The sequence below is a fragment of the Toxorhynchites rutilus genome, chromosome 3 (genome assembly GCF_029784135.1).
Source record: "Toxorhynchites rutilus septentrionalis strain SRP chromosome 3, ASM2978413v1, whole genome shotgun sequence".
Taxonomy (NCBI): Eukaryota; Metazoa; Arthropoda; class Insecta; order Diptera; family Culicidae; genus Toxorhynchites; species Toxorhynchites rutilus.
The window spans coordinates 141796743-141819792 of NC_073746.1; the positions used below are offsets into that span (position 1 = coordinate 141796743).

General features: G+C 38.2%; 1 protein-coding gene across 2 annotated transcripts; it reads left to right on the forward strand.

The window, feature by feature from the left end:
• Positions 1-1684: 1684 nt before the first annotated feature.
• LOC129778734 (Krueppel homolog 2) lies at positions 1685-21653 on the forward strand. 2 transcript variants are annotated; one of them, XM_055785815.1, is made up of 5 exons: positions 1685-1869; positions 11255-11447; positions 20144-20393; positions 20731-20864; positions 20928-21653. In XM_055785815.1, the coding sequence occupies exons 2-5, from the start codon at positions 11302-11304 to the stop codon at positions 21163-21165; spliced, it is 768 nt and encodes a 255-aa protein (XP_055641790.1). In that variant the 5' UTR covers positions 1685-1869; positions 11255-11301; the 3' UTR covers positions 21166-21653. The 2 variants fall into 2 exon arrangements, with proteins under 2 accessions (XP_055641790.1, XP_055641791.1); XM_055785816.1 differs by lacking the exon at positions 1685-1869 and adding an exon at positions 1928-2032.
• Positions 21654-23050: the final 1397 nt, after the last annotated feature.

Below are 23050 nucleotides of genomic sequence, written 5' to 3' on the forward strand. Positions count from 1 at the left end.
GATCTATCAAAGATTGTTCAAAATTAAGTTATGAATTGTAATTTCCTTCAATATGATTGTGAAGACATTTGAAGACATTTTTTCGTGCCATGTGAAGGCATCTGTAAAAATCACCTGGCATCCATGTTCACAGCAAATCTTCAAATAGAAAATGACCTATCTTTTTTACGATATCCTTTGCCAAAGTCCAGTTGACGTTCGCCCAGTTAAAACAGAACCAGTTATCGAACGATTCCTGTACTACATTTCAAGAGAACAATCTAGGGTTCTACATCTTTAGGTCCTGTTCTCACTGCAGCGTCAGCGTGGCTTGGGCGGGGCGTGTGATGCTTACGATAAATCGTGTGTGTTCTTACCGATCCGAGTGTGTGTTCACACCAGGTTGACGTGTCGTGAGCGTGGTTTTGACGTGTGGCTGGCGTGCAAACGAAAACACTTCACGCCGGCAATATTTGTACTTCTCCGCTTCTCTCTATTCTCTCTCTCAAGAACACACATTGACAATTTTCATAGAACACTCCGAAGACACGCCGCTGGCATGGTGCAATGTGAGTGAATTATCAGGTGGACTATCAGGAGAGTCAATACGTGAAAACCACTCTGCGGTCATGTTGCTGCGGATCGTCGAATGCCATCCAAATGGTCGAGAAATGCAATATTTCAGACGTTTGCGATCAACTTCTCTCTCCCTCTCTCTCAGGTAAACATCCCCTCTTCTGTTTTCTACCATTCTGTCTTTATATACCGCCCCTCTATTCCACTTACTGTCCAAGCAGTTGTACCTTGTACCATAGACTAATCTTGCATCGGTCTATAAAAATATAATAATAGCAGCTAGTGAAGTCGACGGAAGCCGCTGTATGTGTTCTCTATTAGATCAGAAGGGCCAAGTGCAGTGTAAAAATATAAAAGTTTGAATAAAATTTTCTACTTCATATTATTTGATCACCTAACACATGTAGTTCTGACACTCACTTAACCATTTATCGATGCATTTCCTGTTTGTTCCACAAATAACTCCTATTATAATATAAAACCATCATCAGACACAGTTTTCGTTCAATATGTTTTTGCAATTTCGGAAAAAAAAACTCTTTTTTCATCACATAAAATAAATATTCAATACGTTAAAGTAAATTTTCATTCATATTCTTTATTTTGAAAGCATGTTCATTCCACCTGAATATCCATTATTATTTCCGCCTCCCAATGAAAGCACACGAAGCTTGATGCCGTCTACGCGAATATACTCTTCAAAATCAGAATCCGAATTGGATTACGATTCCAATAACACAAAAGCAAAAGCAGCAGGTTGTCCATTTTCATAGTACTAATTTTTAGATTTTCAGAAACAATACTCGGAACATGACAGTTCAATATTGTTGTATTGGTGAACCCGTGTGCGAACCCGTGAAATATCTCAGTGCGAACCCAACAGCTTTCAGGTTGAACCTAGTGCGAAACTAGGTTGAAACTGAGTGAATAAAAAAACGTTTTGGCACTGCGGTTCAAACTAAACAAAAACGAATTCGCTATTAGTTTATGTTTTCACATCTGGCATCTCTGTGTAGGGAGGGGATGCTATGTTTTTGTTTTTGTTTTATATAAACAATTACTCATCCGTATGATTTTATCGTGTATACATGACAGCTGCAATGCGATGTTTTCCTTTCTGTCATTTCAGCTTTCACTTTTTGCTGTGTGATGTTGGAAGTAGCAAAATTACTACATCTTTTTCCTTACCTGACCAATTTGTGAGTCCATTTCAGTAAATCATCCACAGTAGTGAGCGTATTCCGGAGCAAACGCTATCAGAATCAGTTGTAGTGCCGTGTATGCGTGATAATTGCTTTTCGCTTTTCTTCAAAGGTATTTAGCAATCAATTATTCATTTTTTTTTACTAGTTTTCAGTGCAGTACCGTGTGATCACAATAATCCAGCTCATAAAATTGTTATCAAAAATCGATTCCATGATAGAGGGTGATCAGTTTCATAAAAGTGTCGTCAATCTCGGTCAAATACCAGCAGAATGTAAGTGTCAATTAGACGACACAACATTTATTAGTCATTTCGTTCGGTACAATAGAAAAGTGGGTACCGAAAGTGTGCCGAAGCAAACGTTCAAAAGGGAATGGCAATAATGACGGCGGAGTTCGAGTGTCCGCTTTCATGTGCGTTCAACGAAATTGAAACGCGATCATCTTTCGGTCTAAAAATAGCGATATTGTTTCTATCACACCGTTTGATTTACAGTAATAACTTCTCATGTTTCATCAGGTTTAAATATATCATATCAAATTAACAGATAAGCTCTATCAGCAAGATATTGCGAAAGTCAGATTTCATAATGCTGTAGAAACATTACTTGATTATCAAGTTTATGATGTGTGGCTGACATTCGATAATCAATCCAAAATTCATGAATAAAGTAGTTCTACGGTAGGATGATATGTCTAATAAGTAAGGTATGAAGGTAAAAATAAAGTGCGATGTACCACGGGAAGGAATATAACGTCAAATATTTTTCCATAGAGTTTTCTTAAACACATTCATGTACGCCAACAACGTTAACGTTCACGTTGATGTCGAGATTTGAGGCATATAATAGTTGACGTTACGTTGTGCATGTGAATTGCACCTCATTCGGACTGCGTCATTGATTGCGTTTCAGCATCGCTCCAAATAATGCTTACAATAGCGAAAAGAAAATAGCTCCACTTCAGTTTCCTAATAATGAATAATTAATAAACTTTGAATAAATTATTCTACATTTGCATTGGTATTGTGATAGCTCAATGAAGAACTTAGTGACTGGAAGCAACGCGTTGTTGTTATCAACAGGTGTTCATCGACTATAGTAAAATTTGTCCAGCAAACCATTCGAAGACTTTGAAAGTGAACCGATCTTGAAGTGCAATCTACAATTAAAATGTGCAATAATGATGAACAATTGTCCAAACCTCTGAAAGCTATAACAAGCATTTCGGAACGGACCCAATCACAACAAACTAAATTTTGTTAATCGAATGTTATTCAGTCGCCAAAAGATTCTACTAGATTCCATTGAGGTCTATTGAATCAATTTATTTCCAAAATCAGTGCATTTTCATTCTCAGTTCCGTTACGGTTTGGTCCACGACCGCTGAAGCCATGTTCCGTTATGAATGGTTGAAATGAGAAAGAAATGAAAATGATTATCTTTCCAATTTATGGAGCATACGAAATATGTGTGCACTGAATCCGTGGCTCTGTCGTTGTTTAACGTTTGTGTGAGAGGAGACGAGAAATCATTTTCATTCTAGCGTATCAACCAAAACTCAATTTTTTTATTTCAACAAAAAGAAAAATAAGTGACATCCAGTTATGAAGTGATTCGAACAACAATCAAGACGTTTGATGTTATAATGGGTGGCAACTAGGATTGGACGATCTTCATAAAAAGATCGATCTTATCGAATCGATTTTCTAAACGGCGTAGGGATCGATCCAATGATTCAATCGGTACCACAGAATCGATCTTCGAAACATCAAAAGCTTTTCTTCCAACTTTTCCGCTTTTTCTATAGAAGTGTCGTCTTTTCTTTGACACGTTGAGTTCCACGGCTTTATAGCGACTCTATGGCAATTTTTAAACGTATTAGGGCCATCGTTTCTCATCATAGTGGAGGGTATTTCTGTTCGAAAGGGAATGCTTATAAGCTTATATGCTTATATTAGTTACCTTTATAATCATATGTTATATTGTCAGTCACCGGTGAATGACGCAGCCTGAGCGAAAATTCGGTGTCAGTCAATTGATGACCATGACCATGACACGTATATTATATTTAAAAAAAATTATGATTCACAATAAAGGTAACCGCTTATTACCTAAGTCATTTTGGAGAAGTCCATATTATAGAATTTTTCTTGGTTTTTTTCTGTTCATTATTTCATCATACTACATCTTTCATTCCTGTTCTGGGGTGTAAATTCAATGTCTCAAATACAAAGGGGTTAAGTTCGAGGTACAAGGTTTTGAGCGAGGCCCGAAATCTTCGAAGGTGGAAAATGAAGACCGACTCTACTCTCAGTAGCTTCGCTTCGACTAGAACTGCTTCGGTAGTTGCCTTCAACAAAAAGTGATTTGAGGAGGCGATCTGGTATAGTGATAATATCTATACCTCTCACGCAGAAATCACGAGTTCAATTCTTACTCCGGACATTCTTCCAAAAATGTAAGTAAAAGTGACGAACCAGCTGAAATGTGTTGAAAGTCAGTATAATAGAGAAAAAAGTGCCTTGACTAGAAAATGAATTGACTAGCGCGGATGACTGGTGAACTAGTCCAGTCAGTGGTTATTTCAACTGATCTGCTTCTTCATCCAACTGATTTCAATCCACACTTCCATTTCCCCCTGACACTAATTTTATACTCGCGTACGCAATCTTATTTAACATCCATATAAAGAGGAATGAAAACTTGATTTGCAAAAAAGTAGTTACCCCATCAATGGACGGTTTATCGTCTACCCATCGTGAACTCAAACGAACGAACTTAGACATTTATCAAGTACACCCATACCTCGCTTTACGGCCTAGATACGTTCCACGAAAATCGGCCGCAAAGCGAAAAGCTGAATCAATTATTCTAATACAAGTTCATACAAATTCAATCGGATCGGTTCCAAATTTGTTTGTAACATGGTTCATCATTCTAAATGCACTTTACATTTCTATTTCATTTAAATAAAAAATACATTTTCAAAAAAACCTTTTTTTTTCGATTTACAAAAAATTGTAGGAGGTTTTGTCCAAGATACGACCGCATTGTTGACGTAGAACAACGCTATTATTTTATATAAGTCGCTTATTTATACCTTTGGATATTATTCTATAATGCTGTGAAATTTTAGAAACAACTGTTGCGTTGTTGTTGAAAGTTGCATTACTTTCTCATGCTCGAGAGAAGCGCAGCTGTCACCCTTAGTGGAGGAAGTTTTGCTACTGGCAAGCGAAACCTAATCACATACAAAATTCCAGAACGACATTTACTTTCTTGGTGACTAAACAAGCGAAATAAACTCTTTTTGTTAATAACAACCTCGAAAACAGTAGCAATGTTTCATTATGAACAATATTAGCGCAAATGCAATCCTAGCTGAAGACAGTTTTGCGACTGGCACGCGAACCTAAATAACTTATAACATTCCAGTAAGACATTCAAGATGCTTGGTATTCCTCAAATATTTTTTTGGCACATCACCTTAACGCCTGCTTCGCCATAACATCAGTTTAATGCATATCAATTCTCAAAGGCACCAACGAAGCCCTTATGATGACGGAAAACAAACAATGTTAACTGCTTGGAAAAAGACTGAATTATGCCAAGATGAAGAATAGAAGGTGGGAAAATTCACGGGTTTTGGTTGTGTTAAACTTTGATTGTATTAGTAGCCAGGAAGATAGGAAGTTCACATACTTTGCGTACCAGTCAGTTACTGAAATGGTACAAAATTGAATGTGCCAATGAATAACGTTGAAAGACGATATGCAGAAACTAATTACATGTTTCCAAAACACATTTTTCGCATTATGCAGAAACATATCACGAACTAAAATGTTTAATTTTTTCTTTGATTTCTTCTTATGTCAGAAGTAATATTGTAATGTCTACTATGTTCGGATTTTGGAGCAACTTCATGGAAGTTTATCTCTTGTCAGCAATTGTAACTACTTTTTTCACAATTAGGGTGCTGCAAACTTCATTCGTCTAAAATTAAGATGCAAGTGGAAAACTTTTCGTCTCAATCTAGGTCAAACGGAGTCAATTAAATTCAATTTCATGTGCATTTTACATGAATAAAACATGCAACTCTTCTTTCCATGCACTGTTAAATGTTTATCCGTCTAATGAACAAAATATTCTGTGACTCTGACTTTGTTCATTTACGTTTTTGGTCGACGTAACGAGAAGTAAAATTGAATTAAAATTAAGTGTAGAACATCTCAAAAACACTGAAATTTCAGTTTCTGCTAAGATGTAAGTTGGGCCCTTATGATTTTGAACGCTAGCATTGATTTAAGAAAAAAAACTAGTTCGTTCATTTCATATGCTTATTTTTACTTTTCATAACAACACTTTTCCTATGTAGTGGACTATTATAAGAAAAGTAACACACATAAACAAAATCTGTGTCACCTTTCATTTTCCATCTTGGAATTATGCCACACAGTTTGTACTCTGCCCATCGATGCCGAAATCGCCTACTTCGCTGTTGTTCGACTCGGTGTCACACTCGCGGAGGCTCGGTTCAGTGCGAGCGCTTTTCACTGCACCAACTTTGCGTGCATCATTAGTTGACGCTTGCCTCGAAATTTTATTGCCCCTGGCAATGCGTTCGTTTTTTGCAGGGTTCGTGCCTGCCTTCCTCTTCTTCTTGTTCATCACACACTACGCGAAGCCATGATAAACTTTCGGGAACCACGCTATAGAGGTGACCCTTCTGGCCTTCGGGCGGCGAATATCATACTAACATTCCTTCCCTTCCCCTGGTGACTGTAAGGACGTGACCGGCGTCGTTATTGACCATTTAAAGCTCGAATCACCGAAAATTGCACAACGAGAATGATTTGCTAGTCCCAAGCGACATCCTGTGTGTTCTTTGTGCAATTTGGTTGGTTCAGGTCAATCACGGAGAGCAACTACGAATTGTACAGTCTACCCAAGCTCAAGCTCAAGCTCGAGATGGTCATTTTCATTGGCACTCTAATATGAACCTATCTAGATATATCGAAATCGAAAAAAAAATTTACCGTTATAGCGAAACATTTTAGGTCGTAAATCGAAAACGTGCCCTAATTCAAGAGGGCCGCTGTAGCGAAATGCCGTATAAAGAGCGGTCGTATAGCGAGGTATGGGTGTATGCTATAAAGGTCCTCGCGTTAGCAATATTAAATAGCGAGCAAAATAGCGCACCCACTGCACGTTAATGGATGAACGAAGTGGTATTAACGGGCCGTCAGAACTAGGCATGTAATCAACGCAAACTCTAATACACTGTTTACATGTTAAAATACACAAACATTTTTTTTAAATACGCAAAACAATCAAACTCATGGTCAGACTCAGCATGTCCTAAACAATTCATATGCATTGGAAACATCAGCAAAATGACTGTTTTTCAATGACTTTACGGGAAATTTGCTCTTGCTGCTCGAAATTGGGAGTTATTAACACATTGCGGACCGCTCACGAGTTTTCTCGTGTTTCGCGTTCCGTCTGTTACGAATAGATCACGAAATAATCCATGTTTTCTACACTTGATGGTTAAATTCTTGGTTTGTCAAGAATCTAACAAGGTCTACCGATGACACGCCTTCGTCTCATCCACACCAAAGGGAACGATCTCGTTCGTGGAATCCGAACAAATGAATGCGTCTAAGGGGTGAAATATGATTTCACACCATTTGGCAAGTAACTAGGTATTTCCGTGATAATTTTTTATATTACACCCCAGAACAGAAATGAAAGATGTAGTATGACCAAATAATGAACAAAAAAACAAAAAAAAAATCTATAACGTGGACTTCTCCATAGTGACTTGTTTTGTTAGATAATACCATAGGTAATGAAAAAAGATATTTAGGATGTACGGAGGATTGAATAAGCTTGTCTTGATGATTTGAATGTCGAACATCAAAAAGAGACCACAAGTGAAAGAATCTTTGAAAAGATCGCAAGACAATTCGAAGGGAAAACAAAATATCCATCATCCAGAATTATTGAGATTATTGAGAATTGATTTAGATGCAACTTCAAACAAATGATTACTAAGCCAATGGAAGTCCTATATTAACCTTGCGGTTATACCACAAATAGAACCCACTCCTGTTTTTTTCGTTTTGAGTGGGGATAGCTAGAATCTAGTCGAAATGGCCATTAAGAAGTTTTAAAAAGGTTCAAATCCAACGATTAAAAATTTGCTATTGAAAGGAGAATTCCTCATAAGATGAGCAAACCGGACTCGGTCCAACGATCGAAGAAGGAAAGTTGGAGTACATCGGTCATTTTCATCGGGAATTACAAGAACGGTCAAAATCGCCTAAAGAGTCTACGAAGTTCCGGAAAGGCAACTTTTGTCAGAGATATCAAGACTCCGTAAACATTTGAAGGCCCCTGAAATTAATTATAATGTTAATAAGATTGCATTGGATTTGTTACAGTTCGTCATGAAATGGGACTTCCAAGAATCGATTTCAAATCATACAGAGAATTTGAAGCTATTTCTAACCGTGTACGTTTCTGCGGCATGTTATGGAGAGGCTTCTCAGAGTTGGGTTAACCCATTAGTGCCCAAGCGTATGAAATTTAATACGCAAAAATGCCCGTTTTTGAAAAACTGTTTTTGATGAAACTAAAGTGTTAAGCGCATTTTAAATGATACCACATGACAATTTAAGAGTGTTTCTGGTGCCAGTGTCATTCTATCTGTCATTTTTGTTGTTTTGTTGTGTATTGAAGCTTGCAAAGTTCGAGTTTCCCGCAAAAGTCGCAAAGTAAACATAACCTACACCTGGGCAGTAATGGGTTAGTTGAAAATTTGCGGTCAACGATTGGCCAGACATGTTTGATACGTTGAGTCCCGTACCGTTATTGCTGCGCATTCCATTCAGCCCGAAACAAGAAAGCGAAAGCGCACAGGAAGCACTTGTACAATATCAATGTTGGTCTCAGCTCTCAAATATATTTATTTGATCAGATTTATTTTAGTCACATTTCGACATCCACAAATGAACCATGTTTTGATTTTTTTTATCTTGTAACTGTCAGTCCCAGTGACCAACGCGTGAATACTTTGTGATTTCCTGTTCGTCCCATCTGATACTACAATAAATACGTTTCTTGTTTAGATAAGTTTGATTTTTCATTCGAAAACGAAAACTATGTATTATGGAGGGGTGACACCCTAGTATCCCGCCCCGGGTGTCACCCGGTCACGCTACGCCACTGTGAAGAAGCATTATTAGTAATCCAACAACTGGTATCTGTTCAGAACTCAGCTGACAACGATCCCATAAAAGCCAATAATGCCATACGTCTTCAATTTATTCGAAACCGGTTCTTGATTTTGATCTCAGTTTTTAAAATATATATATATATATATATATATATATATATATATATATATATAGGAGTTTATGTCCAGGACACGACCGCATTGTTGTCGTAGAACTACACTGTTATTTTATTCAAGTCGTTTGTTTATAACTTCGAGTATTATTTTATAATGCAGCGAAATCTTCCGCTACCTCCCTCTTTGTTTATATTTATTATCGCAACTGCATAATTTGCAGCACCAAAAATCGGCTATCATAGCATCAAAATATTAAGTGATTTCTACATCGTGACAGGGCCAATGCACACGGGAGCAAATACAAATTCAGCGATGCTTAATATTTCCGGTCTCGATTAGCTTAGCTTTCATCCTTGGTGGAGATAGTTTTGCTACTGTCATGCGAAACCAAATCGCACACAAAATTCCTAAACAATTATTTTTGTTTGATTATTGCCCACATAATTGCGTAGCTCAGAACCTTAATGGAATGGCGTCAGTTTGATGTAATGATTGCAATTCCAGAGTAATCAGCGAGAACGTAATATGGTCGCGTCCACAGCTCAATCCGAAAAGAAGACATGTGATGACGCAAAACAAGGAAGAACAAACGATGAAGCTGAAATAAACAAATTGAGTTATCACAGTTCTGTTTTTGTGGAAGAACTGGGTTGATATTCACTCAATCGACGGTTCATCAAGTCAATTATCATTTCTAAAAAAATTAAATTTAGTTCACAGTTTGGGAATATTTCTTTGCTCACGTTCATTGGAGCGAACTTCAAAACCTCGGTAAACATTAGAATAAATTAGAAAAAACATTGAATAAGCTATCAAGCTTTATTCAATGGTAAGTTATGAATTTTAGTTTTCTTCAGTATGATTGTGAAGACATTTGAAGACATTTTTTCGTACCATATGAATACATTTGAAAAAATCACTTGGCATGCCTGCGAACCACCCAAAATAAAGTCAGTTTGAAACCGACACAACACTTTGACGTATGATTACGTCTTTCATTTCTATACCGGAGTGTAAGTTCAAAGTTTCGAAAACGAGAGCGTGACGCTTGGAGTGCAAGACTTTGAACACGTCAATACCCTCTTGCCGGCTGAAAAGAGTGATATGATAATCACTTCATTCGAAAGACGAAGTGTCCAAGAGTTATATGATTGTTATTCATAGACCCGAAAACTCGTTTCAGTAGCTTAAAAATTTCTTTGAAAACAGAGTATTGAAATCACACAAATCTGTATATAAACGAATGCCCGCTCGGAAATCCATACAGTTGTGATTGCGCATCAACCGCTGCGATCGCTGGAATCTGCGTGTTTCCCTAACACAGATTTCAAAACCAATGAGTCTGGGGAAATTGGCGTTGTCAGTAGATCTTCTTTTTCTTCTTCTTGAATTATACAGACTTTAAACATTTAAGTTCATTCTTTTCTAGCCATGAGAAGGGCTCTTGTGAAGAATAAAAAACTCTACTTTAAACTCGCTTTCGACCTGCCTTGAAAAAAACACTTCATTTTCTTTTGACCGTGTCCGCTTTCTAAACATCAAATGACGTTCTTTAAAATAGATGCAAGGTACGGGTGCTGTTGTAATAGCGTGCATTTCTGCAGACCGGCTTGAGTTTCGACCTCGAACCCGAGGAATCTGGAGAAATCAGCATTGCAAATATATGCATATTAGTTTTGGTTATAATGCAAAAAAAACGGACATAAGCACGATAATGCATGATTTAAAGATTTATATGCGTTGTCAATCTGAAAGTTTCATACAAACGAAAACACTGTACACATATTCAAGGTATATAGCGCATTTTAAAAAAAACTTTATTGCATGAGTATCATACACTATGTGAATAAAATTAATTGAAGCTTTAAGAGGTAATTTTTGCTACAATAATCGAGAAGACTATCGTCATCATCATCATCAGCCGCAGCAGCAGCAACAACAGCTAACCTGTCCCACGCAAGGTTGTCGGTCAGTGGCAACACGTTTAAATATTTATTCGTACTCGATGCTTCCCCGTCTGTACACCAGTTTCCTTCTCTAGAATCGATTTTTGTCTGTGTAATCGCTGCCTTATGATAAACCGCAAAAGTGTAGAATCACGTTTATACATAGCTGTCGCATCTGTTTTACTCCCCAGTGAATTGGCGCAACCAAAAACGCGGATTATAAGAGCAGTCTAGCATTATGAGTGATACGCAGTCACGAGATCAGCCACGTGGAGTGGATGCACTCAAACAGCACGTTATTCTCAACAAAATCGACACAGCGCTCTGGGCCTCCCGTGTGTTGACCGTCATCTTCACAATCGGATATGTTATTCCAATATTCGGGTAAGTGTCACAATCTTTATCATTAAATATATTGCTCATATATTTCACACAACTCGCTTTGTATGTGAACAAACGTTACATAGATAAAACGCAATAAACGTAAAACTCGTTTATATGAGTGCAGAGGTTCACTTTCCATTACCTTTAGAGCTTGGTACGAATGGAGTTGAAAATGCACCGCAAAAACATACAAAACACTTGGGTTTAAGCTGTGTCTTAACTCGTCCAAAGGTGATGGCGGTTTGAACACAAATTATAGTAATAGCGAACATTAATTGGTTTACGTAATACGAGAAAACATAACGCTCTACCGGATGGGCATATATACATACACCGATGTGTTATAATACCTGTCGAACAAATACAAAAAAGCTGCCGGATTGCTGCAAATAAGCAGTAGATGTTAAATGCTGGTGCGTGCGCGAGTTGTGATTGCTATCATCGTGTTATCGTTGCTAAATGAGCAACGAAATCTTTCCTGGCAGACTAGAATTGCCATGGTCAGGGCTATTTATTTATCATATGCTAATTTAGAATCTACGCGTTAGGAGTCAGAATTACTCATTGAGTACTCCTAGTGTAAAAAGACGTTGTGAATACTTATGCAGATCATTGAATCTGTTAATGTTTCGTATCACTGAAAACCAATGAATTTACATCATTTTCTGATGATTTTACTGATACTGATGACACTTTTAGATTGTTGAGGTGGTTACCATAAGCCTTTCCAGTAGAGTGCTGGTCCATTACACCTCTTGTGGAAAGAGATAACGACGGTCCTCGATCAAGCCAGCTTCATGGTTGACAACTTTTTCCCTGCGCTAGAGTAAAGATATTCTTCTCTTCTTCAATTGGTGAATAAATTCCGGCATGTGGCGGCAACGTCTTTCGTGAACTTTTGAAGCAATCATGGCTTCGTAGTCACCATAACACTTCTGCATTCCCCTACTTGTCTCTTTCGCTTTGTTTTTTGTTCACCAGCTTGAATCTTCACGATGCAGGTAACCCTTTCCCAATGTTATACCTCATTGTCAGCTCTTTCTGGAGCCGCACAATCTTCAGACTTCAGACCATCAGGCAACTTATATACTGCCGTTCTACGCATAGTTGTCCCATGTTACTTTTGGACAATTTTCACTTTTCTTCATGAAATGATATTTTAATGCCTAATCTTTCGGAAACACACAAAAGGTTATAGTTTGTTCCCAGCTTTAAAAAAACAACATCAAGCTCAATTGTTCCATGTTGACATTCTATTCATAACTGTCCCACCGTGTATTTTTTGTGGATCCATATCAAATAAATTGGTTCAAGGACAACGATTTTATGTCACGCTTCCAGCAGTGCTAATGCACTCATTTCTGGTTTGGAAAACGAACTAATTCTGAAAAAAAATTAAAAAAAAGTTTAACAGAACACGTGTACACCTTGTTAGCGAATGTTTAATAACAATGAGATTTATATTCTGCAAAGTATTGCAGATCATTCCTATCTTCATAAAACGATGTTTTGACGTAGTCTTTCATTTCTATACCGGGGTGTAAAATCAAAGTTTCGAAAACGAAAGCGTTACACCGGAGACCGAGATTTCGAGCGTTAATAGATCCTAAACAACCAAGCGAAATGGTATGATAAACACTTCATTCGAAAGATAAAATGTTTGATCTAAAAACTTGTTTGAATAGCCTTAAAATTGCTTTCAAAACAGGCTATTGAAATCATCAATCGGTATATAAGCGAGCGCCGCTCGAAAATCCACTCAATTATAATTGAACAGCGATTAGAGCATGTTGTCGCTGTTGTGGTAAAGTTAACTTCGTTCATCATGAAAGCGCTGATGAACGGTGTCACCAAGATCCTGTTTGTGCACCTTAGGCCAGAAGTGAATCCATCAGGAGGAGAGTGATGCCACTGAAAAGGCGACCAAGAGAGTACCGGCATCGAAAATAGATTCCGCTTGATGCATCGGAGCACCCGCCACACACACATACATTCGCGCAACTCTTTTCGTTTCCTGGTTATTGAGCAGAATCCAGAAAGATGTGATCGTTGTTGCAAAATAATCGGACAGTTTCCCTTGGAATTGAAAATTACATTCAAGCGAAAGAGTTTAGTTTAATGTTTTCTATCCATATAATACTGCGACCAAATACATTTGGTTTGGTGATTTGTCAATCAAGTGCACTTAGCAGAAAAGCTTCTGAAGATTATTCTTCCTCATCAATAGAATATTTTCGTATCCAATATTGGATGCATAAAACCTTGTACCTCCAACGTAACGCTCTCGTTTTCGAAGTTCCCCAAATATTCATTTATTCATTCATTCAGAATGGATTCAGATTCAACTTCAAACAAATGATCACTAAATCAACGATAATCCTACGTCACCCTTGCGATTATACCACATATATTGGGTTGGGGAAAAAGAAGTGTCGTATATTGTCAATATATGGCAACACTTAAACATATCTTGTGTTGTACTTATCGCATCGGGTCATACTATACGGCTATTTGAAGACGACAATCTGTGCTACAGTGTTGTGATTGTCCTTTTCAGTCTCAAGTTATAACGCGTCAAAGATGGAGTCCACCAAGCAAGAAATTCGCCATATTTTACGTTTTTACTACCTGCGAGGTAAAATTGCAACGAAGGCGGCCAAAAAAATTCGTGTAGTTTATGGACCCGATACTGTAACGATTCGCACAGCACAGCGTTGGTTTGATCGATTTCGTTCTGGTGTAGTGGCTGTCGAAGATACACCCCGTACTGGTAGATCAATCGTCGTGGGAACCGATAAAATCGTTGAAATCATCCAAGTAGACCGGCATGTGAGCACTCGCTTGATTGGCCAGAAACTGGGTATAGACCATAAAACCGTTGCAGAAGATTGGATTCCAAAAAAAGCTGTATGTATGGGTGCCACACGAGTTGACGCAAAAAAATCTTTTAGACCGAATCAACGCCTGCGATGTACTGCTGAAACGGAACGAACTCGACCCATTTTTAAAGAAGATGGTGACTGGTGATGAAAAGTGGATCACGTACGACAACCTAAAGCGGAAGAAGTCGTGGTCGAAGCGCGGAGAGCCGACCCATACCATCGCCAAGCCCGGATTGACGGCCAGGAAGGTTTTGCTGTGTGTTTGGTGGGATTGGATGGGAATCATCCACTATGAGCTGCTCAACTATGGCCAGACCCCTCAACTCGGTTCTCTACTGTGAGCAGCTTGACCGTTTGAAGCAGGCGATTGACCAGAAGCGGCCAGAAATGATCAATAGGAATGGTGTTGTTTTCCACCAGAACAACGCTCGGCCTCACACATCTTTGATGACCCGCCAGAAGCTACGGGAGCTCGGATGGGATGTCCTATTACACCCACCGTATAGTCCGGACCTGGCTCCAAGTGATTACGATCTCTTCCGGTCCATGCAAAACGCTCTTGGTGATACTAAGTTGGCCTCAAAAGAGGCATGCGAAAACTGGCTGTCTGAGTTTTTTGCAAATAAGGATGGAGAATTTTATAAGGGGGGAATAATGAAGTTGCCTTCTAAATGACAACAAGTTTACGAAGAAAACGACGCATATTTGACTTAAATTGGATAATTTTAAGTATGTTAAAGAAAGCGTCAAATTCCGATCAGAAACGACATTTCTTTTTCCCCAACCCTATATAACCCACTTCCTGTTTTTATGAATAATCTTTCGGAAAAACTTATTGTTTGTTTTCAGTATTTCAAAAAACAACATCAAATTCAATTGTCCCATCGTGATATTCTATGTATAACTGTCCCACCTAGAATTTTTAGGCCCGTAACCAAGATTGATTGATTCAAATGAATGGATCTTTTCACATTTCATTAAACAATAGTTTTCTGCTGATAGAAAACCCAGTGAATTGCTAAACCGAAATGCTTACAGCTTCTGGTAGACAAATATGCTGGAAAACTTTGAATGCGTTTTTTCAGTTTTTGATTTTGGAACATGGGACAACTATGCGTAGAACGGCAGTATATACAATAGGGTGCCAATGAATGTATGGGAAAAAATCGACCCTAAAATTTCAAAAAGTTACCCCATACAAAATGTTCACCACCTCGAAAAAACACCCTATGCCAAATTTCAGATCAATCGGACTTAAGGGAGAGTGACGCAAAGCGGTCAAAGTTTGGGTTTTTTGAAAATCGAAAAATCACCCAAGAGGGAAGTAATCGAAATCGGGTTTTTCGGCAAAAAAATGATTGATGCCAAATGTCTTAATATTGTATGAAACGTCGAGATCTTCTGTCATTTCGAAAAAAAATTGTCAAAAATCGACACCTTGGGACTTCGGAATACGAGACGAAAAGTATGGTTTAGGGTGCCAATTAAAATAGTTATCTCGATTTTTCATTCGGAACTTGCTGCGAAATGTTGATTTGCACGATAATATATGCTATGTAAAATATTAGCTCATTCGGACTTTATTTACTAGTGTCGCAGACGTTAAAATTTGAGTTTTTTTAAAAACAAAAAATCACCGAAAATCGAGGTTTTCAAAACTTTTTGTTAATGTCCGTAGTTTACGATCGCGTAGCACCGTCTGACGAACCAGGCGAACTCAAAGTACTTGACGATGTCCACTTTCTTCGCAACGGGTTGGAGCTCCCAGTACGCACAAACCATGGAGCGCAGTTGCTCTATGTTTTCGCTTTAACTTCCGCACTTCAACTGATAGCGCTGTCAAATTTTGTTTGAAAACTCCTGCGTTACTATGATTGACGATGTACAAATGGTCCCACCACCAGGTGTTAAGGTGAACGCATGAAAAATTGGTATAATTTGTCCATTTTTTAATGCGCGCGTTATATTAAATCATAACTTAAAAATGAAAAAAATCACATCTCTGATTTTTGGATGTGTTTTGTAAAAAAAAATCCTCAGCTTTCAAGAATTTTTCACAAGTGTGAATTTTTATAAATAACAACTAATTGTCTTTAATTTGATATGTCGATCATCTGAATCGGTCCAGTAGTTCAAAAATTATGAATTTTCGAAAAAAATCATTTTTGGGAAAAAATGGATTTTTCGGATCACCCTGAAATAGAAATGAGCACCCGGATGAACAAATAAAATAATACGGGTCTAATATTTTGCGATAAAGAACAAAACTACCAAATTGAAAGAAAATCTGAGAACCACCATATCGGTTTGGCATGGAATGGTTGTATATTAGGGTGGCAATGAATGTATGGAAAAAAATCATCATCGAATTTAAAGAATCGACCGTGAACATTTTGTTTATTGACCCTAAAAAATTACCTGTGCAAAATTTCAACTCAATCGGACATAATTGTTTCAAAGTTTCGATTTTTTGACCCCCGTTACAGAGTGTTAACAATGGAAGTCAACAAAGAGAAAATTCGGTATATTTTATAGTTTTCCTTTGATATGGGTGAAAATGCAAGCCAAGCCGCTGAAATTGTGAATGACGTTTATGGTGCCGATACTTCAACAGCTAATTACGTGTAATTTTGGTTTCGTCGATTCCGTTCAGACATTTTTTATGTTAAAAATGCGCCTCGCACAGGTAGGTCCGCCTTCGAAAACGTTGGTAAAATCACAGGAATAATCGAAGTTGATCGGCATGTTAGTAGTCGTAGCATCGCCGAGACGCTGAAGAGCGACCATAATACAGTTTTGAACCATTTGCGCAAAACTGGATTCAAGAAGAATCTCGATGTTTGGGTGCTATACAAATGAACACCGAAAATCTTGATGAATAAAATTTCTGCGAAGCGTAGGCCAAAAAGAATGAAATCGACCTATTTCTTAGACGGATGGTGACTGGGGATGAGAAATGGGTTACATACGACAATATTGCTTGAAAGCAATCGTGGTCAAAGCAGCGCAAACGGTGGCCAAAACAGGACTAACGGCCAGAAAGGTTTTCACCAGGTAAACTCAGGAATTTTCGTACAAAACCAGGAAAAATCAGAAGGATTAGCATTTTTAATTATTATTTAAATGTAGTGTACCTGTATGTTGCATATACTATATAATTCTTTTGCTCTTGCTCTAACGTTCTGTGTTGTTCTACGGCATGTTCATACAGATCTCTTTTTCCCAAGTTTTCATTCGATTCCTGGCTGGAAAATGGATAAATTTATTCAGTGCTTGTACAGCCTGGAATACTGTTCAACTACTGGAAGTTTCTCCTGAAGTTTGCGAATAGATGGACCGAAAATCAGCCAGTGGTAGAAAGAGCCCTGGACATGCTGCCGTACCTTAAAACTTACGTAGCCGCAGTCAAAGCACAAAAGGAGCGTAAGTACAAAGATACGGATCCAGATTTCCGTAGGAGCTTTGCTGCTGTTTTCACAGCCAATACCTTCAGAGTAGTTGCAGAGGCTGTTGAGAATGAATTGTTGGGGACTAAATAATCTTTTTTTTTTAATATCAGCCGCTGCAGTTTAACCTTTTTTGACGAGCTTTCAGTGACGAGCCTATGGCACCTTTCCTTTTCTCCGAACTGACGAACCTTACCAAACCAGTAGTGGATAAATTGCTCAAGCCTTCGCTTTTGAAAGGTAATCTGAAGTCCCTCGAAAACGCTGATCTTTCTGATGATTCGTTTCTACCAGCAGCTAAAATTGAATTGGGATTCGCAATCAATCAATGCAATCACAAATGTTGTGGAGAAAAATCAAGTTTCTGAAAAATATATTGATTTTTCGACAGAACTGTAAAGAGTAATACATAGCATTTCTTCGAAAAATGGAGGAACGATCAGCTTTGTCGTATCCCGTTACACAATATATATCTTGTATCGATCCAGCAGTTATTGCAAACTATCCTGATGTTGCAAAAAAGCGCATGAATTTCGCTCTTGAACATTTCGTGAAGAAAGATAGAACCAGTGGTATCGTGGCGGACAAAATTAAACAGGAGTTCGTCGAGTTTTGTGATATTCTGGATTCGTGCGATATGCTGAACAACTATCGCCGAAAAGAAGAATGTTTGGACATCTTGTGGGTGAAACTCGTAGGCGTAGCGGGGAATGGATATACAAACTCGTTTGACTTTGTCAAAGGGATCCTTATTCTGTCGCATGGCGATGCTACATTATTGGAGCGGCGTTTCTCCGTGAACAAAGAATGTTTGATTGTAAACCAAAATGATCAGAGCTTGGTAGTTCAGCGTATTGTTCACAATGCCATCTTGAATGCTGGTGGGGTTTTAAATGTTGAAATAACAAAAAGTCTCATGCAATACGCGAAGACCTCCCACAAGCGTTACATTGAAGCTCTCAAGAAGAAGAATCAGGGAGATGCAGATAAGAAGATCGTAGCGGAACGGAAGCCCAAAGCGGCGTAGGAAGCGAAGGAGTTAGAAGCCAGAAAGGTACAAATACTTGCGGATTGAGCGGATTGAGAATTATCATTAATTGAGGAGCAGATGAAGTTGATAAGGCAGTAATCAATGAACCAACAAATGAACGTTTTCCAAAGATAATCTTTGTATGTCAAATTGTATTACTAATAAAAAAAAACACTTTTCAAGCTGTACACAGTAATAATACAGATAAGGTACTAAAAGTTTAAAAATAATTAGGTAAGTAGCAGTTCATTCATTAATCTACGGGCATTAATGAGACTGAAATAAAATCGTGGGGCACGTCGGATTTCCATTATCCACAGTTAGTGGTTTCAAGCTTTTAGTAGTACATCATCTGTATTATTATTATGTTTAATCACAATGAAACCGTTTAACTTAAAACGTTGTTTTACTTTTTTTATTTTCTAGTTTTTAGAAGATTATTTGCATTATGAGTGTATATATATTAGTATTAGTATAATGAAAAAAAAAATTATATTTCTGTTTTAGTTTTCTTCGGAATGTTTTACATGTTACATGACCTGAATCGGACAATTCGAAGATTTTTAAATAAAGCTTTGAAATCTCGCAAAAATAGTGGATTTGTTTTTTTCCAACCCAATATTTCGAAAGGTGTCAATTAGCTAAATATATCAACAAATGATTACTGACTAAATTCTAATAAAGGAACATTTGTTGGTATTTGTAGGCTGCGCGTGGGATTCATCTTTGCCATTATCTGGACTTGGACTTGCTGCACTAGTACTTCCGATGAAATTGATAGATCGACAATTCCGCGTCCTGAGTTTCCAATTGTTAGTCCATTTTTGTCACATAGGTCTATGTCAATTAGTCCGGTTCAAATCTTCTTGTGTATCGTTCGTTACTTGATGTTTGTATGGTGCGGGTTGCAAGATCTGCAACCAACCCCACTTTCTCTCGCAGGAGGACCGCCGTGATACTGCTTTGTTTTACGTCCAGAGGACCACCAGGGCTGGGCAAAGGACGCTCTATTGCGACCGTCAACTCAACTTCTCTTCTGGGTTTTTGTGGCTTTTTCTTGTAGACGCCAATGCCTATTGCCTAGCGTGAGCTAGAAAAACGATCTTTGACGATAGATTTTCTGACCAACACAAGAAATCGAACCCGAACCCCCATATTACTAAGCGCCACGCTAACCACGCGGCCACGGAAACTAATGAATGCATGTTGAAACTGTTTCCTTGTAGAGGAGAAATTTGAAGGTCTATGTAAAAACCGCTTCCATCTGAAACAATTTTTTTTATGTAGATATTATTTTATTTTCAATTAAGACTAAAAAATTAAATTGTTCTCTTCCAGAAATCCAACCAATGCATACTACAAAGTATTAATGGCCAATGCAGCCACAAGTGCACTTCGTCTACATCAGCGCATGCCTGCGTTTCAGCTGTCCCGAGCCTACCTGCAACAGCTGCTGCTTGAAGATTCCTGCCACTATCTGTTGTACTCACTGATATTCCTGTACGCCTATCCGGTACTGCTGATAATTTTCCCAGTGTCATTATTCGCAGTCCTGCACTCTGCCAGCTACTCGCTCACATTGTTGGATGTAAGTACGAATGTAACTTCAATTCTACAGTGATTATTTCCCCATGTACCATTACAACATCATCCTTGTTTTGATGACCGAATTTTGTTTTTTGGGAACTTTAAATTCAATTTACAGTTAAATTGTCGGTTAAATTCCCATATAATCTATACGCCAAATTCCCACAGAATAAAATGGAGAAAAAACAGTTCTACAAATAACTGTTCCTCCTTACGTGCCTCACGTTGAAAAATCATCAATATAATAGTTATTCTTGAAATTCGACACCCTCCTGCACACCATTATCGCTAATATACTAATGTATCAACGCCTCTAATCACGGTTATTGTATTTTCAGACCCTTGGACAGAACTCGTGGTGGGGTGCAAGATTATTGATCTCGCTGGTCGAGTTCCAAACTAGAAACATTCTGCGATTGGCAGCCTTCGCGGAAATCTTTATCATGCCGCTGGCAGTTGTATTACTATTCTTGTAAGTGTAATGAATCATTCAATAAGAACCAATTCACACAATTTGTTCCATCACAAAATACAGGGGCAGAGCCAGTCTCATTACTCCACTGATATACTACCAGTTCCTGGTACTGCGCTACTCGTCGCGTCGCAATCCCTACACCAGAAATGTATTCCACGAGCTACGTCTCGTGGCGGAAAACTTCGCTAACGGTGCTCGCACCCCACCAGTTATCCGTAAGGTGCTCCAGGGAAGCATTGGCTTCGTTAGTCGGTTGGCGCCACCGATGCAACAACAGCAGCAGCAGCAGTCACAGTAATGTGACAAACGTTAAAGAGTCAAAAGCTAATTATTTATAAGGAACATGGGAGAATTTTCATTTCGCAATAACATTTACACCACAAGCACCACATCTTCATGCAGATGGAAGGCAACTTCGCCCGGACATCGCGAAAAAAAAGACAAATCAACTAATGATAAATTACCATCAATTGCATCAAAAAATCACAACTGGGAGTGTGTTATTATTTCATACTAAAATCTGGAATAGGATTTTGGACGGTATTAAAGGTAAATGTAACAAACCGGAGGCAGTTAGAATGTAACGAACAGTGTCACAAGTTGTTGAATAAGGAGCAATAATGCCGATTCGTTTGAAGTTCGCGTAAACTCGGGGAACAGTTTTATAATATCCCCGAGTCATTCGCACGAGTGAATTAATCTGTTTTAATACTGTACGTATTAGTGAGACCAATAAGACGAGAAACGTAGAGTAATTGGTAATATATGTTTCTAAATAAGTTTAAAGAGTGTCACGTTTGCTATACGCGAGGGGTTCTTCATTTTGAAAGAAAGTTCCTTGGAATTGGTTTGTTATTGTATCAAGCAATAATTTGTACAACTACAAAAACAGTTTAAAGCTGCACCGAAACCAATTAACGAAACTCCTCATGAAAACTGTTGAAACATGATTAACACTAGGTTTACGGACGTTTTTATATACATACCTCTCATTACGAACACGCGTCAATTTGAAGGAAGAAAGAAAAAAATAGAACTCCATATATATTTACGAGGTATGGCTATTAAATAACGAGACTGGTTACGAAAAAGGGTTATATTTTAAAAATTACGGTACAACGCTATGCTCCTTTTCAATATACTCCCCTTGGCTCCTCACACACCTTTCCACACGTTTTTTTCCATTGTTCGAAGCAGTGCTGAAACTCTTCTTTTGTGATGGCGTTCAAAAACCGCGTCGCTTTTTCCTTCGCCTCTTCTACGGACTGGAATCGAGTACCTTTCAACATGGATTAGGTCTTGGGGAATAGAAAAAGTCGCATGGGGCTAGATCTGGCGAGTACGGGGCATGTTCGAGTACTGGAATGCCCTTATCGGCTAAAAATTACTTCACCGACAGCGCGTATGGGCAGGTGCGTTGTTGTTCGTGTTTTTCGTCATACCTGATTTCCGACGCACACTATAAACCACGTTCCATTCAAACCACTGCTGCTCACAAACTACTATAGTGACAAAACGTTTTTTCGTACATTTATAGCAGACACTTCAAGCTACCGAACGCACTATTCGTTTTTCCCCCCACCCCTCTAGGGTGCTCTCCAGGCGCGCAGTCTCGTTATTTTATAGCCAAACCTCGTACCTCGATCAATGCATAAAAGTGGAATATGTGGAGATGGAATATAAATGCAGCCGATGTTTGTAAGTTTCCTTATAAAATTCGAAATGCGTCAAAATGACACGTAAACCTAGTATTAAAACAGTCATCAACAGCGTAGCGGAGAAAATTTTAGTTCACTTTGTCTCCGAGTTCAATTTTGTGTGAAAATATCCAGAAAAACGGGTTTATATCAACACATAGGTTTTTCAGAGTTTTGGAGCAACACTGCATGCTATTTTATATGTGAGTGATTTTAGTGTTCGCATATGTCAAACCACGTTGGATGTCGACATCTGGATGCGAAATTAGTTTTCCACTAAAATATATCATTAGAATATAAAATTATCTTCTGATACAATTTTTGTAAAAGATTTTTTAACCACATGAAAAAACACATTGAACACTAATTCGATACGGAGAAGTTCTTTTTCATTCATAATTTCTATTTGAAAGGCGTTCATTCTACCTGAAAAGCCATTATTATCTTTGATGCTTCACGTTGATCATAGATGACGGAACGACGGGT

Coding starts and splice junctions, on each gene's coding strand:
- LOC129778734 (XM_055785815.1), top strand. CDS start 11,302: ATGAGTGATACGCAGTCACGAGATCAGCCACGTGGAGTGGATGCACTC. Junction 20,394..20,730: donor ACTCGCTCACATTGTTGGAT/GTAAGTACGAAT, acceptor TTGTATTTTCAG/ACCCTTGGACAGAACTCGTG. Junction 20,865..20,927: donor GCAGTTGTATTACTATTCTT/GTAAGTGTAATG, acceptor CACAAAATACAG/GGGCAGAGCCAGTCTCATTA.